This window comes from Trichomycterus rosablanca, chromosome 7 (genome assembly GCF_030014385.1).
Source record: "Trichomycterus rosablanca isolate fTriRos1 chromosome 7, fTriRos1.hap1, whole genome shotgun sequence".
Lineage (NCBI taxonomy): Eukaryota > Metazoa > Chordata > Actinopteri > Siluriformes > Trichomycteridae > Trichomycterus > Trichomycterus rosablanca.
The window spans coordinates 10,309,411-10,331,314 of NC_085994.1; the positions used below are offsets into that span (position 1 = coordinate 10,309,411).

At 39.1% G+C, this 21,904-nt stretch overlaps 1 protein-coding gene across 2 annotated transcripts in view; it reads left to right on the plus strand.

Annotated features, from left to right (window-relative positions):
• The first annotated feature begins 4,437 nt into the window (after positions 1 to 4,437).
• Positions 4,438 to 21,904, plus strand: part of cpne5a (copine Va) — a 183,063-nt gene continuing 165,596 nt past the window's right edge. For both annotated transcript variants that reach the window (XM_062998353.1, XM_062998354.1), the window contains exon 1: positions 4,438 to 4,547. In XM_062998353.1, coding sequence (XP_062854423.1) covers positions 4,438 to 4,547 — 110 coding nt within the window. The remainder of the gene's footprint in view (positions 4,548 to 21,904) is intronic.

Genomic DNA, 21,904 nt, shown 5'->3' on the forward strand with positions numbered 1-21,904 from the left:
GTTAGAAACCGGTTGCCACCGGTTGGCTGGGTGCCATCTGGTGGGCATAACTGGCAGTGCCTGCAGCAGACATGTCTCTGCTAGGGCGGGATGGCTGACTACGTGGGCGGGGTCTTTTAATGCTGTGTAAAGACCCTGATTGGCAGGTAGAAAGGTGCCTGTGCAGAGTGCATAGGTGAAAAAGGGTTCTGCTAAGGGCTGTGTGCGTGTCGGAGGAGGCGTGAGCAGCAATATACTCACCTTGACTGCAATCAGGGATCCCTCAGCAGTGGAAGACAAATTGACTACACTAAATTGGGAAGAAAATGGGAGAAAATTAATAAATAAAATAAAAAAATTAATAAATAAAATATTTAAAAAAAATGTTGCTCTAATAATGACTGAAAGACTCCCTAATTAATCTCTTTATAAAATTTTTGCAGAAATTTGTGCTGACAAATCCATATGTTTACAGTCACCTTAAAATGTAATTTAAATATAACTGATAAAATGGGCTTTTGTGATCAGATATTGTGTTAACAATTCCTATCAACAAATGACCATAAATGAATACATCAGTATAATGTAGCTTTAGGAATTGCAGTTAAAAAGAAATATTGCTCAGATCTACAGGAACATATGTGTCCGTTGGAACAGAGCCCTATCTCAAAGCATTGTGGGATTGAATTTGGAACAGAAAAAATTGGAATTACACGCTTGTCCTGATCCCTCTTGGTTCAAGTCACAGAATTAAGTGCAATCAAACCAATCTGATCGAACTTCCATTCCCAACAATGCTGTGATTCAAGGAGTAGCCTCAAGCAGAACCTGCTCAGCAAAATAGTGTGTGTGGGTGCACATGTAAGAGTGTGAATGTCACTATAAATCTCAAATTCTGGATTGCTGAACAATTATCAACGCTGACCAACAGCCATGCAGCTCAATGCAGCTGTAGCAATATGCATTAAATCCCAGCTGCAGTCTTGCTTTTACTGTGTTAAACTCAGATTCACAGCCTGGCTTCTGATAATTACTAGAATTTGTAGGCATTTAAACACTTTTAGCAAGGTTTGTCTTGTGTACAGAGAGAATCCAGTCAGTACAGTTGTTTTTGATCATGTTTTAATACAATTGGCAGAAACACAGTCAATCAAACACAGTAAGAGAAGCAATAAATATGTTCAGTCTGGCATTAATGCTAATCTAGATCAACAGGTCACATGCAAAACATATCCAACTGTGACTGATGTCATCAGTCCATCTTCTTTTTTTTTACACTCCCATAGGGCTTATATATCATCATTTTGTTTGTCCCAGTCAATAGCAAATCAATAAAAGTACACCCTTTCGGACATTAAGAACATTTAGGTCTAGTATTAGCATTTATATATTTTTTTACTATATGCATCCAATAGTCCATATTTTAACACCACTGCCTATTGTTAATGGGTATTTTTTATAACTGTTCTATTGATTTGTTCCAAGGGTCAGCATTTGACAAGGTGGGAGTACCCAGCTAAGCTATTGTTCATATTGTGACACATAAAGCATTTGGAAAACATTTTTTAGATGGCACTATTGGCCAGTAAGTTTCTGTTGTGGGGTGAGGTATGACAAAATTGGGTTAAATGATGTAACCTGAAGTAAAGCCCCTTTGCACCTCAGGACCTGCACATCCTGGTAGAAAATTAATCAGCAATTAAACCCCATTGAAATGTATATTGGCTTATGATAATCGTGCCTTTAATTTTTGATAATACCTCCATAATTTGTTTAGGATTTATTAAAAGTCTCCCCTGTGTGATCCCTTGTCTGCCTGACTAAACGTGATGAGACAGGCATGCTCATTAGCATAAAGTCGAGCTTGTCTGAACTTTTGCCACTGCACGTCGAGGCAGATTGAATTGTTTTACAGTCTTTATGGTTTGTAGAGACCTGGCAGTGCTCTTCATTGTCATGTAAATAGGCCACAGCACAGCAAGTGGACACATACTGTTAGGATGTAATTTAAGTGAAAACTAATAAAATGTTACAGAATCTAATCAAAATTCAGAATCTAATTAATATTAGAAATATGATGACTATTTAAGCCATTTTATTGTTTATCATTTAACTAATGTTCTCATTATGCTTTACAGGGATCCATAGACAAGAATCAAATTCAGGTCCTCAGGACCCCGCTGCCAGTGGAACTGCTGAAGGCTTCTTGAAAAATAGTCATGAGTCATGTTTAGTACTTTGCTGCATATCTCTTGCACTCAATGACTGTTTGAAACCTGTGATTCATAGACATCACAAGGTGCAGAGTATCTTTTCTAGTGATGCTTTGCCAAGTCTCTAATGCAGCCATCTTCAGCTCCTGTTTGTTTTGCGTCCTTGTCCCCTCACACACTCAGTTGGATTTAAATCAGGTGAGTGACCAAGAACGTTCAAGAACTTTCCATTTTATTTCTTTGTAAAACATCTGTGTTGGCTTAGCAGTATGTTTATGTTTCATTATCTTGCTGTAAAATGTAGCGCCACCTAATGAGTTAATTGTGCTACTACACTCAATAGGGCGGCACGGTGTGTAAGTGGGTAGCACTGTCACCTTACAGCAAGAATGTCCTGGGTTCGATCCCCAGGTGGGGTGGTCCAGGTCCTTTCTGTGTGGAGTTTGCATGTTCTCCTGGTGTCTGCGTGGGTTTAGTCCGGGTGCTCCGGTTTCCTCCCACAGTCCAAAGACATGCAAGTGAGGTAAATTTGAGATACTAAATTGTCCATGACTTTTTTATGTCTTGTTTGATGTAACCGTGTGAACTGATGAATCTTGTGTAACGAGTAACTACCGTTTCTGTCATGAATGTAACCAAAACTGTAAAACATGATGTTAAAATCCTAAAAAACAAACAAACACTCAACAGTTTTATCTTTAGTGAGGATAAGTGTCCCAGTACCTGTGGCATCCATTCATGGATGATACCCCCACCACCATGGTTAACCAGTGGATTGGATCCTATACTGTGGATTCTGTACTTCTGTTCGTAAAGTCTTCTGTGAATGGTGGTCTCTGACAAACCCTAAACCTGTTGTAATTCCTTAATGATTCTACTGTTTGTTATACATGGATTAATTTAAAGCTAGTCACTTTTAAGAGCATTAGTTTGTTCTATTTATCTCATCCATTGCACCATTAAGCATAAACAGTTAAAAGAGTTTGGTGCAAACTAACCCAAAAACATTTTGAAAATGTGTAATCAAATACACCGATTAGGCATAACATTATGACCACCTTCCTAATATTGTGTTGGTCCCCCTTTTGCTGCCTCATACGCAACAACTTGTGATGGACTGTGTATTCTGATAGATACTGACCACTGCAGACCGGGAACACCCCACAAGAGCTGCAGTTTTAAAGACGCGCTGACCCAGTCATCTAGCCATCACAATTTGGCCCTTGTCAAACTCACTTAAATCCTTACGCTCGTCCATTTTTCCTTCTTCTAACACTTCAAGTTTGAGGATAAAATGTTCACTTGCTGCCCAATATATCGCACCCACTAACAGGTGCCGTGATGAAGAGATCAGTTGGATCAGTTGTAGCCTAGCGGTTAAGGTACTGGACTAGTAATCAGAAGGTCGCTGGTTCAACCCTTAACCTCATGTTGCTGCTGTTGGGCCCTTGAGCAAGGCCCTTAACCCTCAATTGCTCAGACTGTAAACTGGCACAGTACTGTATGTCACTTTGGATAAAAGTGTCTGCTTAATGCTAAAAATGTAAATGTAAAATGTAAGAGATAATCAGTGTTATTCACTTCACCTGTCAGTGGTCATAATGTAAAGCAGTTAGTACAGATAAGTAAATGAATATGCATTGCTGTTTTTAATTAAGCGTCTAAATACTGCACCTAAATATAGCTGGAATTTTCGGGCACTTAAAAAAAAAAAAATATATATATTTTTTATGATTTTTTGTTAGATAAATGAATCAGCTTGTGTTTAAACGTCTTGCTGTTGAATTTTATGTTGAATTTTTTATTTAGCTCTGTAGATAAAAAGCTAAAACTGCTTTTAACTGGCTGCTGGTTTGCAGATTTGTATATGTTACTGGTATCAGCGTCTGGGAGGTAGGTGGCTTGAGCAGTGAACAGCACATTGCAGTGCATGGATAGATAATGTGATGTGCTGTGATCATGTGGCAGGAGCAGAACGGGGTGGAGTTGCGCCCACTTTTCCAGCGCATCAATGTTTCATAGATCACTCACTCACTCACTCACTCACTCACATTCCTCTGCGCTCTGCTGCTGCAGCTGCACTTTCTCTCACTCCGTCTGGAATAGTAGCGCTCATCATCACTGCTCATTTCTTTACCGTCTTTTCTCCTCATCCTTCCGTTCCGCATCCTCTTTCCTGGGTGTGAAAACTAAAGCCGCTGTTTGAAAGTGAAGCTGCGTGAGGGATCCAGCTTACCCCGCACCCATGGAGGTAGACGGGATGGAAAAGCTGGAGCGCATGGCATCGGTGTGCGAGTTCGACCCAACCACCGGCAACATCCCCGCCACCAAAGTGGAAATCAGCGTCTCATGCAGGTAAGTGAATGTTCATGTCCTGCTCCACTTCCATCACCAGTTTTCTTTATAAAGAATTGAATCAGAACTGCTGAGCAGTATTCCCTCCTAGTGCTGAATTAAATCCACTGTGCTGAAAGAACATTTGATCTAGTAATGCAACATTAACGTTCACATTTACACTGAATTAACATTTCTGCAGGGAATTCACATCTAGAATACAGAATGACCATCTATTGAAGCAATTCTGTACTGTAGTTGTTAATTTAATAATCTAATTGTAGGGTATATTTACTATATTTTCTTTTAGTTTTTCATGTTCTTAATTTTCTATCTCTCTTGTTTGAATTTCATGTTCTCTTAATTGTAACTAAATGTTTGCAAGAAATCTTTCTGAGGTTCTAGATCTCAGGAATGTTTTAATGCTTTTAATTCATTTTTCTTTCCTTATGTAAAACACTTTGAATTGCCAATGTGTATGAAAGGTGCTATACAAATAAACTTGCCTTGCCTTGCCTTAATTTAACATCTACCATAAGTAATATGTATGTTCTTAATGAACAGAATTAACATTTATACTATTAAACATTTACAGTACTGAATTACAATCTACTGTAATACACTAAGGTGCTGGTCTTTGAAGAAAGATCTCACAAAATAAAAAAAAGGTTAAGAAAACATTATAGTTAAACTAATATTTACATTCTGAATGAACATTCACTTTCCATAATTGTTTGTTTGTTTATTAGGATTTTAACATCATGTTTTACACCCTTTGGTTACATCCACAACAGAAACGGTAGTTACTCGTTACACAAGATTGATCACTTCACAAGTTTAATATCAAACACAGTCATGGACAATTTTGAATCTCCAATTCACCTCACGTGCATGTCTTTGGACTGTGGGGGGAAACCGGAGCACCCGGAGTAAACCCACGCAGACACGGGGAGAACATGCAAACTCCACACAGAAAGGACCTGGATCGAACCCAGGACCTTCTTGCTGCGAGGCGACAGTGCCCACTGAGCCACCGTGCCGCCCCTTTCCATAATTGATATCTACGGTACGAAATTAAAATCTAAGGAATTTATATCTAGAATACAGAATGACCATCTATTAAAACAGTTTGTGTTGTAGTTGCTAATTTAACATCTATCGTAAGTAATAAACGCATTCTAAATTAACATTTACCATATCAAATTAACATTTTGTCTATTAGACATTTACAGTATTAAATGACCATCTACGTACTGTAATACATTAAGGTGCTGATCTTTGAAGAAAGATCAGACATTTACTTTCCATAATTAATATCTACAGTACGAAATTAAAATCTATACAACTGAATGAACACTTACAGTGCTGAATAAACACCTACTGTGCCAAGATAGCATTTTCCTTTGTTAAACAATTACAGTAGTGACGTAAAGATTGTGTATATGTATATTACTGTTAAGCTGTGGCATTCATGTGATGCTTGATTGTTGAGGAAAATGTTCCCTCACACCATTATGTCCTCACCAGCAATCTAGCTTGTTGACAGTGGGCAGTTTGGATGCGTAAACGTATGCTGTTTAAATCCAAGTCTGACCCTACCATTGGCACTTTGCTGCAGATTTTCCAGACAGTTTTCACCTGTACAGTTTCATTAAGCCTATTCTCATTGCAGCCTCAGATTATGGTTGTTAACTGACAGGAGTAAAACATGATGTGACTCTTCTGCTATTGTAGCCCATGCACGGTAAAGATTGGCATGTTAGGTAATTTTTGGCTATTAATGATTGTAAAAAATGTTTCAGTTACTGTAGCTTCTCTATCAGTCAACCCTGGTCTGGCTCTTTGATTGTTCTCATTTTCAAGACATTTTTTCACCTGCCAAACTGATGCTTACTGGATGTTTTGTTGTTGCACTAATATGTAAACTCATTTAGCACCAACACCCATGTCACCTAGGTCAGGTAACATTTTTGCCCATTCTGATATGTAATGTACACAGTCTTGACCCATCTCAGCATGACTCCATGCATTACACTACTGCTACATGACTGTGTGACTGGATAATTGCACAAATGTACAGATGTTCCCGATAAGGTGTGTGTGTGTGTGTGTGTGTGTGTGTGTGTGTGTGTGTGTGTGTGTGTGCATACATAGTTCCTCCCCCCATTTATGCAGCCCATTCACCCACTTATATATACATATGTATGCGGCATGATCTTTAGTTTAAAATATTTACCCTTGTTACAGGCTATGTTGTGTGACAGTGTTTTATAATTTATTGTGCTATGGCAAAACATATCTACTTTTACACCAGTTTATTTTAATGTATTATCTAAGTGAAAAGAAATGTAAATGAAACATTTGCTGTATCAGTTTGTAATAATGATGACAGAAACAACATGCACACATAAATATGCACTAAATCCGTCATATTGATGCTCTAATATAAGGCTGATGATGGACTGCTCAGTGTTAAACATGTAGTTGCCAGCATTTCTAGTCATGCTATAGAATTGGTAAGTGACGGTCAAGTGTGGAAAAACCTCTCAAGAGAGGAAAAACACAACCTGTACAAAAATAACTGGGATAAAGACAATTGCACTACTCACTGTGACATTATTGTTACATGTATAGAACATGTCAGTCTATATAATAATGTATATATGCCAAATGCAAGATCATATATATATGATAAGATACAATATTAGGTATACCTCACAAATCATAGAAAATCCTGCTCTGGGCTGAGTGCTTTCAAAATAAATTTTGTATAAGCACAGATGTCAGAACTTTGTTATTGAATATATACAGAAATGTTCAACATTCAACCCATGGACAAAAATATTCCAGTTTCATAAAAATATCATGATTTTCTAGCCCTCATTGAAGCGTTGTTTGTCAAAGAGATGTTCTGTGAGATTCCCAACAGCTCACATTCACTGGTGGCAAGAGACACCACAGTTTTCACTGTGCCATTCTTTTCTTATTTCTTATCTTGTATTCAGTTTTATGGTAACACGCATGCACCAGTGAAAATGACTATATTATTAAACTGCATTGACTCTTCACAATATTTTTAAGGGGATCCTTTGGATATTTTAGATTGCAGTAAGTGTTATGTTTTTTTAGACTTTGGAAACCAAAGCCAAAAACTTTCATAACGACCGTTCACATCATTGGTTCAGTCTTTTACTTATAAAAGCTTTTAAAGGAAAAAGCTGTGTAATCACACAGGCTTTTTGCGTTAACATCTTTTCTATTTTTTTATTTATGCATTTTCTCCCATTTTCTCCCAAGCAATCTGTCTTCCGCTGCTGGGGGATCCCTGATTGTAGTTGAGGTGGGTGTATTGCTGCTCACGCCTCCTCCGACCCATGGGCAGGCCTTAGTGGAACCCTTACCCATGCATTCTGCATAGGCGCCTCTCTATCTGCCTCTCTATCTATCTCTAGTCAGGGTCCTTACACAGCGTTTGAAGACCCCACCCACATAGTCCGCCATCCCTCCCTGCAGGCACTGCCAATTATGCCTGCTAGATGGCGCCCAACCGATCGGTGGCAACGCAGAGTTTCGAACTAATGAGTTCAGAATCTCGGCGCTGGTATGCTATATCCCGCTGCGCCACCTGGGCGCCACATTAACATATTTTATTTGGTAGTGCTGTCGCCTCACAGCAAGAATGACCTGGGTTCACCTCCTTGTGTCTGTGTGGGTTTCCTCCAAGTGCTCTGGTTTCCTCCCACAGATCCAAAGACATGCAGTCATGGCCAGTTGAAACTATTAAAATTCCCCTAAGTGTGAATGTATGTGCATGTGTGTGTGGACTGTGATGGACTGGCGACCAGTCCAGGGGGTTTCCTGCCTTTTGCCCAATGAATCAGACACACTGTGACACTGACCAAGCTAAAGCTGTGACTGAATTCAAATTATTTCTTTCTTTATTTTACATTTGGATTTTGCTTTGTGATTCCTGCTTTGTGCCTCATGTTCTTGAGGAACTTTGGATTAACACTGACCCTGACTAGTTTAAAATGGTTACAAGGATGTATGTCTGAATAAATAAATGAATGAGGTCCTAATCCTATTTGGATGACTGGCTTTGAAGGAGATGATGTTTCTGACACAGCTCTCTAGACTAGTACATGTTGATTATATTATATCCTATATTTGTACTGTTTGTACAGGTCATTTTTACTCTATGGCAATGTGTGCTATATGTAGAATTGATATTTTATATTTTATTGTCTCATTCCATATTTATGAACTGATAACACACCACATAAATTGAATCCCCTTCATGCTGCCTTGCTATCAAGATCTCAGTAAGGCAAATTGCTGAGAGTGATAGGGTGGGATGTTGAAGTGTTTTTTTTTCCCCAATCATCTCTAAGAGAAATGGACACAGCTGGTACATTTAATAACTGCTTTGGCTTGATAGACGCTCAGATAATTAGGCATTTCAATCTTGTACTAAATAATATTAATGAAACAATGCAGACTAAGCGAATTATGTTTTGATATAAACTATTTTATCTTATGAACTGGAGTTAATGTACCTTGAGCAATTTAAACTGAAATAAAGGAGCTTAGATTGTGCAGCTGGTAAAATGGGTGCTGCACAATGGTTGCTGCTGGACCTGAGTTTGATCCGTGCCTCCAGTTACATAATTGAGAATTTGTGTAAACAGGTTAGTGAACCAGTATTTATGTTGCATAGTTGAATATTGACCAGATCAGAGGTGTATTCCTGCTTTGCACCAGTGTTTTGAGGAACGGCTGAATCCACTGTGACCATAAATATTAGGTTAAAGTAGATAGCAAAATATATAGGAAATATGAGAGCACTGACATGGACAGTGTTGTAATTGGATTTCTTTCTATAAATCAAATGTAGTCAATCCACAGTTCAGGACAGTATCATTCGCATGAAAGCTGAGAAAATAAAAAGATTTGAAAAATCTTAAACTGTCAAATATTACTATTACTTTTCTACAGCTACAGTGACTTAATACGTATGCAATGATTCAACCTCTCCGAACACTTGCATTTTTGCCAGAGTAATAGTGTGATCCAGAACTGCATGCTTCCATCCCATCCCCCCATAATTGATTTTGTGCAGCCTGAAAATTTGAAAATGGGACCAGATGAAATAAAATGACTTCATATACCCCTCCAGATAGCTTCACAAAACCTTTTTATATATGTAGAGATACAAGACATTTACTGGTTGTGATTCTGCAGGGAGTTTAGAAATTCACAAGCTTGTATGACATTGAGTGGGCTTGCAGGTATTGTTTCACCCATCATCTATAATTTATATCATACCTGTTGTTAGGGCTGGGACAGGCAATAAAAATAACTTTTTTCATTTTTGGCATCTGGGTGATTTACAATATGTTATGTACTGTATCATGTATATGCACCTTTTACTCTTATTGCATATTTTTTACTGAATGGTATTATACTATTAAACAAAACATACTATACAAAGGGAGCCTGGATAAAAGATATTTTTTTATGTAAATGTCACAATTGTTATTCAATGCTAATGTTACTCTTACAGGGTAGTTGAGAAGAAATGCAACCAGTTGAGGGAGCAATGGTTATTAAATACTTTCTATACACAATTTATATGTTAAGAGGGGGCGTGTAGTTGGGCCCAAATGCATGGACCGAGTCGACAGGTTCAGGTCTTAAAAAACTAGTAGTATATATATAGCTACCACTAGAGGAGCAACACAGGCAGAAAATGGGAGAGTGCTTGTATAGGACAAAGGTGCTCCACGTGGAAAAGAAAGTGAGAATACTAAGGAGTCATCTAAGGTGACGAACTCAAACACAGGCTTACTTTTTACTTAATAAAGAAAACAGTTGAAGTTCCCACAGTCCTCGCGCCTGCCGCTGGGACCCTTACACTATATACTTTCTTACATGTCAGTGACAAGATTTTAGCCCTTTTTATGCAAACGCACTTTAAATCAGACACTGCAAGGCATAAACTGTCAGAATTTTGACAAGGCTACTTTGTGGCGGACAAAACAATATAATCAATAATATTAGGTAAGGCAAGGCAAGGCAAGGCAAGGCGTAAAAACACACTAGCACACCAGAGCTGACATTTCAAACTCGACAGTTCGAAATGAAGCTCTGCCATCCGGCTAGGCTGGGCGGCTATATGAACAACAACTGACTTGTTGTTCATACAGGGTGGGAAGCCGGGTAGGGACCTTATAACTGATATATATAATTAAGACCTCTGCTGGCTGATTGATGGTGCCTGCACAAAGTCAAGGGATAATGTGGACAGGGTGTGGCTCTCCATACACAAAGCTGATCTGCATATGAACTCGCCTTGTGCAGGTGAAAAGATGCAGTCGGCTACTGCACACATGTCGGAGGGGGCATGTGACAGTCTCGCTCTCCTCAATCAGCAGTGGGGATCAGCATCAGTAGAGAGGAAGCGTAATGCAATCGGGTAATTGGATACGACTAGATTGGGAGGAAAATTGGGAAAAAAGTAGCCCACTTTAATAAAAATATCATGATTGTCCAGCACGCTCTGATGGGTTGTTTGTCAAAGAGATATTCTGTAAGATTTCCAACCACTCACATTCACTGGTAGCAAAAGACATCGTTCCAGTTTTCACTGATGCCATTCAAGTCAAGTCAGACATCAAGTGTCAGGCAAGGTGCTGTACGAAAAATCTGAGACAATGATAAAACAAAAGTGACATAAAAATAATAATACACGGCACATTAAAAACTGTACACCGACTAGGCATAACATTATGACCGGTGAAGTGAATAACACTGACTTTCTCTTCTTCACGGCACCTGTTAGTGGGTGGGATATATTAGGCAGCAAGTGAACATTTTATCCTCAAAGTTGATGTGTTAGGAGCAGGAGAAATGGGGGATTTGAGCGAGTTTGACGAGGGCCAAAATGTGATGGCTAGACGACTGGGTCAGAACATCTCCAAAACTGCAGCTCTTGTGGGGTGTTCCCGGTCTGCAGTGGTCAGTATCTATCAAGAGTGGTCCAAGGAAGGAACAGAGATAAACCGGAGACAGGGTCATGGGTGGCCAGGGCTCATTGATGCACGTAGGGAGCGAAGGTTGGCCTGTGTCGTCCGATCCAACACATGAGCTTCTGTAGCTCAAATTGCTGAAGACGTTAATGCTGGTTCTGATGGAAAGGTGTCAGAATACACAGTGCATCGCAGTTGCAGGGCTGTTTTAGCAGCAAAAGGGGGACCAACACAATATTAGGAAGTTGGTCATAATGTTATGTCTGATCGGTGTATATCAGTATGAATAAAAATCACAGAAAAATATGAATAAAATGATATGTAAGTGAAAAAAACAAGGTAAATAACATAAGTTCTTAAATTGATTTAATAAAAATGATAAAATGGGTAAGCTGTTCCACAACTTTGGGGCTGCCACAGAGAGACGCCAGTATGCTGCATAACCTAATTACAACAGAATATAATTAAATTCATCCTTTCAGTAACAATAGCTTGTTGTCCAGGTCCTAATGCGGACAAGACCAGTTCATACACTGAGCCTGATAGAAACTGATTCCACCAACCTTTTTGCAAGTGCACATCAATGTGACAAACTCAGCTGCTGAACTAATAGTCTCCAAAGCTGGGCGTCTGTCCTACCTGCCAGTCAAATTTAAATGAAGTTATTCCTCCTGTGCTTTCCCTCTGCAAAAGACATTCCATCTAAATATCACTCCCTTGCTGCTGTTTTTATGGCTCACAGATGCTTTGTTAGGTTTTACCTTTATAGCTAAATCAAGGCAAAGACAAACTGGGCAGCTGCCATGGGTCCAGATGTAACCAGATGGCCCAGAGGAAACGGACCTAGTTAAAATAATATACACCGATCAGCCATAGCATTAAAACCACCTCCTTGTTTCTACACTCACTGTCCATTTTATCAGCACCACTTACCATATAGAAGCACTTTGTAGTTCTACAATTACTGATGAAGTCCATCTGTTTTTCTGTATGCTTTGTTAGCCCCCTTTCATGCTCTTTTTCAATGGTCAGGACCCCCACAGGACCCCCACAGAACCACCACAGAGCAGGTATTATTTAGGTGGTGGGTCATTCTTATCACTGCAGTGACACTGACATGGTGGTGGTGTGTTGGTGTGTGTTGTGCTGGTATGAGTGGATCAGACACAGCAGCACTGATGGAGTTTTTAAACACATCTCTGTCACTGCTGGACTGAGAATAGTCCACCAACCAAAAATATATCCAGCCAACAGCGCCCCATGGGCAGCGTCCTGTGACCACTGATGAAGATCTCAAAGATGACCAACTCAAACAGCAGCAATAGATGAGCGATCGTCTCTGACTTTACATCTACAAGGTGGACCAACTAGGTAGGAGTGTCTAATAGAGTGGACAGTGAGTGGACACGGTATTTAATAATATCAGCGCTGCTGTGTCTGATCCACTCATACCAGCACAACACGCATTAACACACCACCACCATGTCTGTGTCACTGCAGTGCTGAGAATGACCTACCACCCAAATAATACCTGCTCTGTGGTGGTCCTGACCATTGAAGAACAGGGTGAAAGCAGGCTAAAAAAGTATGTAGAGAAACAGATGGACTACATTCAGTAATTGTAGAACTACAAAGTGCTTCTATATGGTAAGTGGAGCTGATAAAATGGACAGTGAGTGTAGAAACAAGGAGATGGTTTTAATGTTATGGCTGATCGGTGTATGTAAATTATGCCAAAACTTGTTCAAATGCTGGATTTTGTTCTTACCAGGTTTAAAAGGTATATTTCATTTTGGAATTATGTTAGAATTATGTAAACTAAACCCAAAGAGGTTCTAAAACTTGCTCTTCTGATTTTATGAATAATAATACTGTATTATGTTTTTGAATTTTTCTATTTTACCCCAATTTTTCTCCCCTATTCTAGTCGTGTCCAATTACCCTGATTGCATCCTCTATACTGATTCGACCCTTCACTGAGGCGTCCTGACTGAGGACGCCTCTCAACTGACATACGCTCCCTCCGGCACGTACAGACTGCATTTTTCACCTGCACGAGTCAAGTTCATACACTTGATGGGCTCTGTGTATGGAGGGCCACACCCCCATCAGCATTATTGCGCCAGTTATGATGACCTATGATCCGACTTTTTAACCCTCTAACCCTGAACAACAGCCAATCGTTGTTCATGCTGCCGCCCAGCCCAGTCGGAAAGGCAGAGCTGAGATTCGATATGATGTATTCAAAACCCCAACTCTGGTGCGCTAGCGTACTTTACCGCTGCGCCACCTTAGTGGCAATAATAGTGTATTATTATTGTATGATTATTTTATCGTTATTTATAATAATGATTGTAAAAAAGAAAATATAAAATAAGGCTATTATACAGAAGCCAATTAATAAACCTGCAGCATGACATTGTCATTATTATTTATTTATTTTTTGTAAATGGCTTCCAGTGAAGATACAATTGTTACAATATGCTATATTCCTGATTTCGTCAGGCACTTCTGTATGTGCATGCAGGGGTGTGAAAGGGACTCAGAAACAACCTAGTGTTGTCTGGCAGTTTAATTTTGCCCTGCTCACATAAATTACACAAGCAGTGTGAAGAAAAAAAACCAATTTGCAATGCAGTTAATTTGTTTCATAAATTAAGATATTATTGTTTTGTGGTGGGAATCTTTTGGCACCTCATGGCTTTTATGATTCATGATGCCAATCTGATAGTGTCTATTTTAAATCAGTGTGTAAAACAATATTTTAACATGAGGTTTCAGTGAGCTGCTATTACTCTCCCTGAAACATCATTTAATTTTAAGTGCACCTTTTAAACCCATAAAAATGTTTTTAATAGTCACAGTGGGGAGAGATCATGGAAGAACGAGTACCTAAGTCCATATATTATTTATATATTGATATCAGTACAGTGGACCCTTGATGAATTTAATTGGTTCTGAAGGGCTGTTCTTAAGTCAAAATGTTCGTAAGTTAAACCTATTTTTCCCATAAGAAATCATGTAAATAGAATCAATCTGTGCCAGACCTCCCAAACCCCCCCTTACCTTTCTAATGTCTTAAATGGTCTTTTTTGTTATTATATAAATACAAGTATATTTCCCTTAATCTTAAATTATAGAAGAGACATTCCTGTAATAAACAATAATAAACAACACACAGTAGTACTGTACTGTACATAAAACACACACCACATTTCAGTGCAGTACGTGTGCAGTACCATACATCATAATAAATTTCCTTCTTTTTTTTATAAAATGTATCTACCAGAAACAACAATAACTCATATTTCTCTATTATTTCCTTCTTTATTTCAATAGTGATGTACAGGGGTTGGACAAAATAACTGAAACACCTGGTTTTAGACCACAATAATTTATTAGTATGGTGTAGGGTCTCCTTTTGCGGCCAATACAGCGTCAATTCGTCTTGGAAATGACATATACAAGTCCTGCACAGTGGTCAGAGGGATTTTAAGCCATTCTTCTTGCAGGATAGTGGCCAGGTCACTACGTGATGCTGGTGGAGGAAAATGTTTCCTGACTCGCTTCTCCAAAACACCCCAAAGTGGCTCAATAATATTTAGATCTGGTGACTGTGCAGGCCATGGGAGATGTTCAACTTCACTTTCATGTTCATCAAACCAATCTTTCACCAGTCTTGCTGTGTGTATTGGTGCATTGTCATCCTGATACACGGCACCGCCATTGGATGCACATGGTCCTCCAGAATGGTTCGGTAGTCCTTGGCAGTGACGCGCCCATCTAGCACAAGTATTGGGCCAAGGGAATGCCATGATATGGCAGCCCAAACCATCACTGATCCACCCCCATGCTTCACTCTGGGCATGCAACAGTCTGGGTGGTACGCTTCTTTGGGGCTTCTCCACACCGTAACTCTCCCGGATGTGGGGAAAACAGTAAAGGTGGACTCATCAGAGAACAATACATGTTTCACATTGTCCACAGCCCAAGATTTGCGCTCCTTGCACCATTGAAACCGACGTTTGGCATTGGCACGAGTGACCAAAGGTTTGGCTATAGCAGCCCGGCCGTGTATATCGACCCTGTGGAGCTCCCGACGGACAGTTCTGGTGGAAACAGGAGAGTCGAGGTGCACATTTAATTCTGCCGTGATTTGGGCAGCCGTGGTTTTATGTTTTTTGGATACAATCCGGGTTAGCACCCGAACATCCCTTTCAGACAGCTTCCTCTTGCGTCCACAGTTAATCCTGTTGGATGTGGTTTGTCCTTCTTGGTGGTATGCTGACATTACCCTGGATACCGTGGCTCTTGATACATCACAAAGACTTGCTGTCTTGGTCACAGATGCGCCAGCAAGACGTGCACCAACAATTTGTCCTCTTTTGAACTCTGGTATGTCACCCATAATGTTGTGTGCATTGCAATATTTTGAGCAAAACTGTGCTCTTACCCTGCTAATTGAACCTTCACACTCTGCTCTTACTGGTGCAATGTGCAATTAATGAAGATTGGCCACCAGACTGGTCCAATTTAGCCATGAAACCTCCCACACTAAAATGACAGGTGTTTCAGTTATTTTGTCCAACCCCTGTATTTTGTAGGTGTAATTGAACGAAAGAAAGAATACTTTCTTCTTCTCTCTCACTCACTTTCCCCTTTGCCTGATATACAGTAAAAGACGGTAAAACGCGCTCACATGAACAACGATTGGCTGTTGTTCATACAGGGTGGGAGCCAGATAGGGACTCTCTCATAACTGAGGCAATTACCTCTGCTGGCTGATTGATGGCGCCTGCACAGAGTTGAGGAATAATGCGTTGATCTCCGTACATAAAGCTGATCCGCACATGGGTAGAGGGACACCACGTTCATCATTGTTTTTCTGTCTAACAAGAAAATTTGTTTTTGGAGATCTGTGTGGATGCAGAATCTTTTAAAGTAAATTTCAAGATTGTTCTACTTGTCCTCTTTGAGTTCGAATCTCAGCTCTGCTACCAGTGGGCTGGGCGCCTCCTAGCAGGCACAATTGGAGATGCCTGCAGCAGACAGAATTGGCCGCTAGTCTGCTGGGTGAAAAAAGACTAGAATTAAAAGTGGGTGAAGTCTTTGACACTGTGTAAGGACCATGGTTAGTTGCCTGAGGCTCCCATACAGAATTCGAGAAACATGTTTTTTTTTTGCAATTTTCCCCCCAATTTTCTCCCTAATCTAGTCGTATACAATTACCCTGTTTCACCTCTACCGATACTACCCTCCACTGCTGACTGAGGAGCACCTCAACTGACACACTCCCCCGCTGACATGTGTGGAGTACCGACTGCATCTTTTCACCTGCATGAGGTGAGATCATGTGCGGATCAGCTTTGTGTACGGAGAACCACACCCTGATCAACACATTATTCCTCGACCATCAATCAGCCATCAGAGGACGTAGCTGCATCAGTTATGATGAGCCCTGCTCCGGCTTTTCCCACCCTGTGAACGACAGCCAAACGTTGTTTATGTAGCTGCCCAGCCCAGCCGGATAACAGAGCTGAGATTCGAAATGATGTGTTTGAAATCTCAGCTCTGATATGCTAGTGTATTTTTACTGCTGCGCCACCTGAGCGGTATCTCTTCTTGCTTTGATAGATTTTCTTTTTTAGGTACACACATGATGAGAATAGTACATAAAATAAATCAAGCTGCACAAATGCTCACATGACACCAATTTTAAGCTGTGATAAAAAAATAGACTCAGTACTTAATGTTGTACTCTGTAAATGTAAAATGTGTCTAGTGGTGGACCTTAGGTTTATGCCAGAGGCCAAGGGTAGAGTGAAGGTAGCCATTCTAAAACTGTAATCCATACATCCAAAAGAAGTATTGTTAGTTCAAACCATATAAAAAAATAAACTGGCCTTGATCTGGTCGGTCTTATTAAGCACATCTTTTTATAACATTTTACAATGGACTTTGGACAACGTACCTTGTGTGTCACCAAATTACATACAGGACTGTAAAAAATATACTAGCACAATCATGATTTCTTCTTAGCATATGTGACTTTCGAAATTTAACATTAAAATTTTACATTAAACAAAGACAACCTGAGTAAACTAAAAAAAAATAATAAATAAATAGGGATGTAACGATACACTACCCACGATGCAATACAATACACGATACTGGGTTCACGATACGATTTCCCGATTTTTTTAACAAAATGAAATTGAAGACAAATTATGACTGTTTCCTTTTATTACTTCTCTTAAAAATAAAATAAAATCTTTTGTTGACCTAAATAATGAATGCCCTTTTATTTCTGAGGTAGGTACAAATTATGCAAAACAATGCTGCACATTTCCCTTTTTGTGTAAAAAAACTGAAATAAAATTTTAAAACAAATCCCACATCATATAAATAAATGAATAATACAAATAAAGTATCCTCACATAAATTTATTTGGCTGGAAAATCCTGTACAACTCTTTGTAGTGATGTCAACCAGGCGAGGTGAATAGTGCCAGTGCCCTCTGCTGTTTAAAGTGAATATCGATTCATTTTACATGAATTACCGATTCAAATCGTGGCACATGCACCGATTTTAACTGCCTTGTGGAGCATCGTTACATCCCTAATAAATAATAAATTATCTTATTGATTGAAGAAACCAAGGAACCAAGACGTCATTAGACAGCGTGAGTCATGTCACCTTAAAACACCTACTATATGAAATCAGTCCAGCTATAGACAGATTTCAGTGGTATCAGAAAATTACTCTGTCACATTGTATGATATAATGCCAATAAAATCTTGGGGAAATCCTTTACAGAGAATGTTATTCATGTGGAATTATACAAAGAAGATATTCTAATAATGGGCACACAATGCAAGTTCTACATTCTTTTTAATATTCTAGAGCACTTTGTGGCTTGGTACAAGTGGATAGTATAAAAAACCTGTCAATCAAATAGAGCTTTAGGTAATAAAGATACATTTGTCTGTGTAAAACCAGCAGAGATGTTCACAAGTCACAAAGTACGAGTCCAAGTCAAGTCACGAGTCTTTAGGCTAGAGTCTGAGTCAAGTCACGAGTCAGTATAATATACACAAAACATATATTGGAAATGTAGTGTAGAAATAAACAAATAATATGTAAGTTCAGATAAAAAACAGATTAGCGACTGTATTTTGCCGTTTTACTTAGCGTCTTTACTTTCCTAGTCATTGTGCAAATGAATGTAATTTCCGTAACAAGAAGGTACCAGTTAAAAGCTTAAACAGATACGTTTTGTTTTCATTGCAAAACAGAAGCGCACAACAAATCACGGCACAGCGGCCAAAATCCAAAACACAGCAAAAAAAAATCATAACCACTGCTTACCTTAGCTTGTGTTCTTCTATATGCTATTATATTTATAACCGTGTGTTGACCCATTAGGAAAATAATCCGTTATTTTGTAAATGTGTTTATAATCAAAAACCTCCAAACTTTTCCCGGTTATGAAGTAAAACCCATTAAAAAGCCAATCAAGCGTTTCATTGACACATAATCTGTGTGACGCAAACTGCAAATAACAGCACTTCTTACTAAAAATTAAAATCAGAAGGTCTGATTGGTTCAGAAAGCGGTCTTTCAACCATTAGCGCCAATTCTGTAGGAGCGTTCCATTCACCCCAGTTGTTCCTGTGAAGTGCACTACGTAGGGTATTCCACCATTTTAAGTAAGATTCCAATCCAATTTTACTTTCTTTATCACACTCTTGCTTTCCAAATGTTGTGATGTGTCACAAGAAGAGGCTGTGTCCCAAATCCAAATATCATGCTGACGCTAGTTACAAGTCATTTTTTTGCTGGTCATGAGTCGAGTCCGAGTCATTTGAAACAAGTCCCCATCTCTGAGATCTAGATCTATCATTTTAGCCTACTGAAAAATGCAGGGTAATGTATATAATTGCATTATAAAACGGATAGTTCCGTCCTAAAATCTGATTGGCTGAGCCGGGTTTTGAAGCCGTTGTAAAATCCCTGATATACTCACACCTATGACCACCTCACATCATTCCATATTAATACGCCACTGAAAAGAAAAAGTGAATGTTATGTTCGCCCTCATGTTGCCTAGCAACACTGTTAAGAACTACTTGGGGTCGCGGAAGAATGCTTTTTGTAAGAGTTTTTGTAAATAAAAACATTTATAAATTGAACATTGTTGTATTTTATTATATTTTATGTTGACCGCCGTTTTATAAAAGCAATAAGCCACTCGAGACCGTGCGTTACTGCTATGATTATATCAGGGGGAAAGACGTTTTAGGCAAAACAACCTTCCCCGTGATAAAATCGCAGTAACGCACGAGTGCGTCGAGTGAGTCTCGAGTTATGATGTCTAACAAGCTTATAATCGGGTGGCCACAAATAATTTGGAAATATACTGTGTGCCAATTGAATCTACCCAGTTAAGATTTCCCATTTGGCCCATTCCCCATTTGGTATATTAGACTACTGTGCCACCTGAAAACCCAGTGCATTTTACCAGGCAATATTAAAATTAGGGCTGGCTTGATACCACTTTTTTATGTCCAATACCAATACTACAAATTGAGTATCTGCCGATACCGATACCAATCCGATACCAAAAGAACCAATATTTACTCAAGACCAAAGAATGTCTTTATGATCTGAGATTTAGGTAATGAATAAAACTGCTGTTGATGGTTTATTTGCCCCTACAAGAGCTCACCACAGGCAATATGGCAATAAGCGCAACTACAAACATAAATTTTAGAATAGTGGGTTTCCAGCTGGTTTGGATGCTCACACACAAATAGGAGAATACACAGGGGGTGAAGAGATGAGATTAAATACAACAGGTGTGCCAGTTCACTAATTAACTCTTCGATTTGTCTTTTTTTTACTAACTCTAAATCAAATGCTAAACCATACCCCCCTATTCAATTGCTTTGTTTTCTCCTCTTTATAAGCGCCAAGCTAGCTTAGCTCTTTTAACATTTATTTCAGCAGGCGAGGCAGTGACTTGGAACAGCTCCCAATGTAAATAACTTGATTTGGTTGCCTAAATTAATTTTGGAGTGTTAGGTTTAGTTTAGGAAGTGTGCAAAACCAAAGCCATAGCTAAAATGTTAAATCATGACTAATGGTTTCACAGTGCAGAATCACTTGTGGCTAAAATCTCCCAGTCTGATTCCGGGCAGCACAGTGGCTAAGTGGGTAGCACTGTTGCATCACAGCAAGAAGGTCCTGGGTTCGATCCCCAGGTGGGGCGGTCCGGGTCCTTTCTGTGTGGAGTTTGCATGTTCTCCCCGTGTACGTGTGGGTTTCCTCCGGGAGCTCTGGTTTCCTCCTACAGTCCAAAGACATGCAAGTGAGGTGAATTGGAGACTAAATTGTCCAAGACTGTGTTTGATATAACCTTGTGAACTGATGAACCTTGGGTAATGAGTGACTATCGTTTTTGTCATGGATGTAACCAAAGTGTAAAACATGACGGTAAAATCCTAATAAATAAATAATAAACCCAGTCTCATTCCTACTTCACAAAGTAAATAGCTGGTATGACTAAAGCTTTACACTTTGTCATGGCAGGCATGTTTCAGTCTGTGAAAAGTGATTGGGATAATTACTAGCTACATATTGGTGTTAAAACAGTGTGTAATTGATGCCCAGTGATCATGAGATAAAAGGAAATGCTTTGAAGCTTTTTATAATAGACACAGAAAGCTCTAATTTAGCACAAGGTCTATCTTAAAAATCAGTAGTAATTGATAAAAAAAAAAAAAAAAACTTCTGTTTTGTTAAAAAGAACAGAACATGTTAAAACTGGTTGCTGAAAAAACATCTTAAGAGGGAAAATAAACAGAAACTAGAATATTCTGTTCCTCATTAGACTGCAGGCACCACACTGTGTATTCCTTCACTTATTACACTTGCAGTGGAAGCTGCAACATCTTTGCTGAGGGGTTTCATTACACCTTCCAGCAAATCCCTGCATTAGCTGGTATGCTTTACTTCCACTGCAGCCTCCTGTGTGTCTCTGCCATGACCTTGCAGGTGTGAGCAGAGCTTCTCCATTCTTTTTAGTTTACACTGTAAAATTATGACATTGTTCTGCAGTGCCTTTAATGGGAGGAACAATATGAATATTATTTTATACTGGGTTGTGAGAAATACACACTGCAAATATAAAAAAAAATACATTTGTGATATTAGAAATTAATTTTACATTTGTAGGAAGGATTTATGGAGTTTATTTCTGGGTACTTTGGTTTATTCTTACATCCCAAAAAGATGATAGTAAGTGGAATAGCTACTCTAAATCCTGTGCTATTCAGATATTTAATCCAT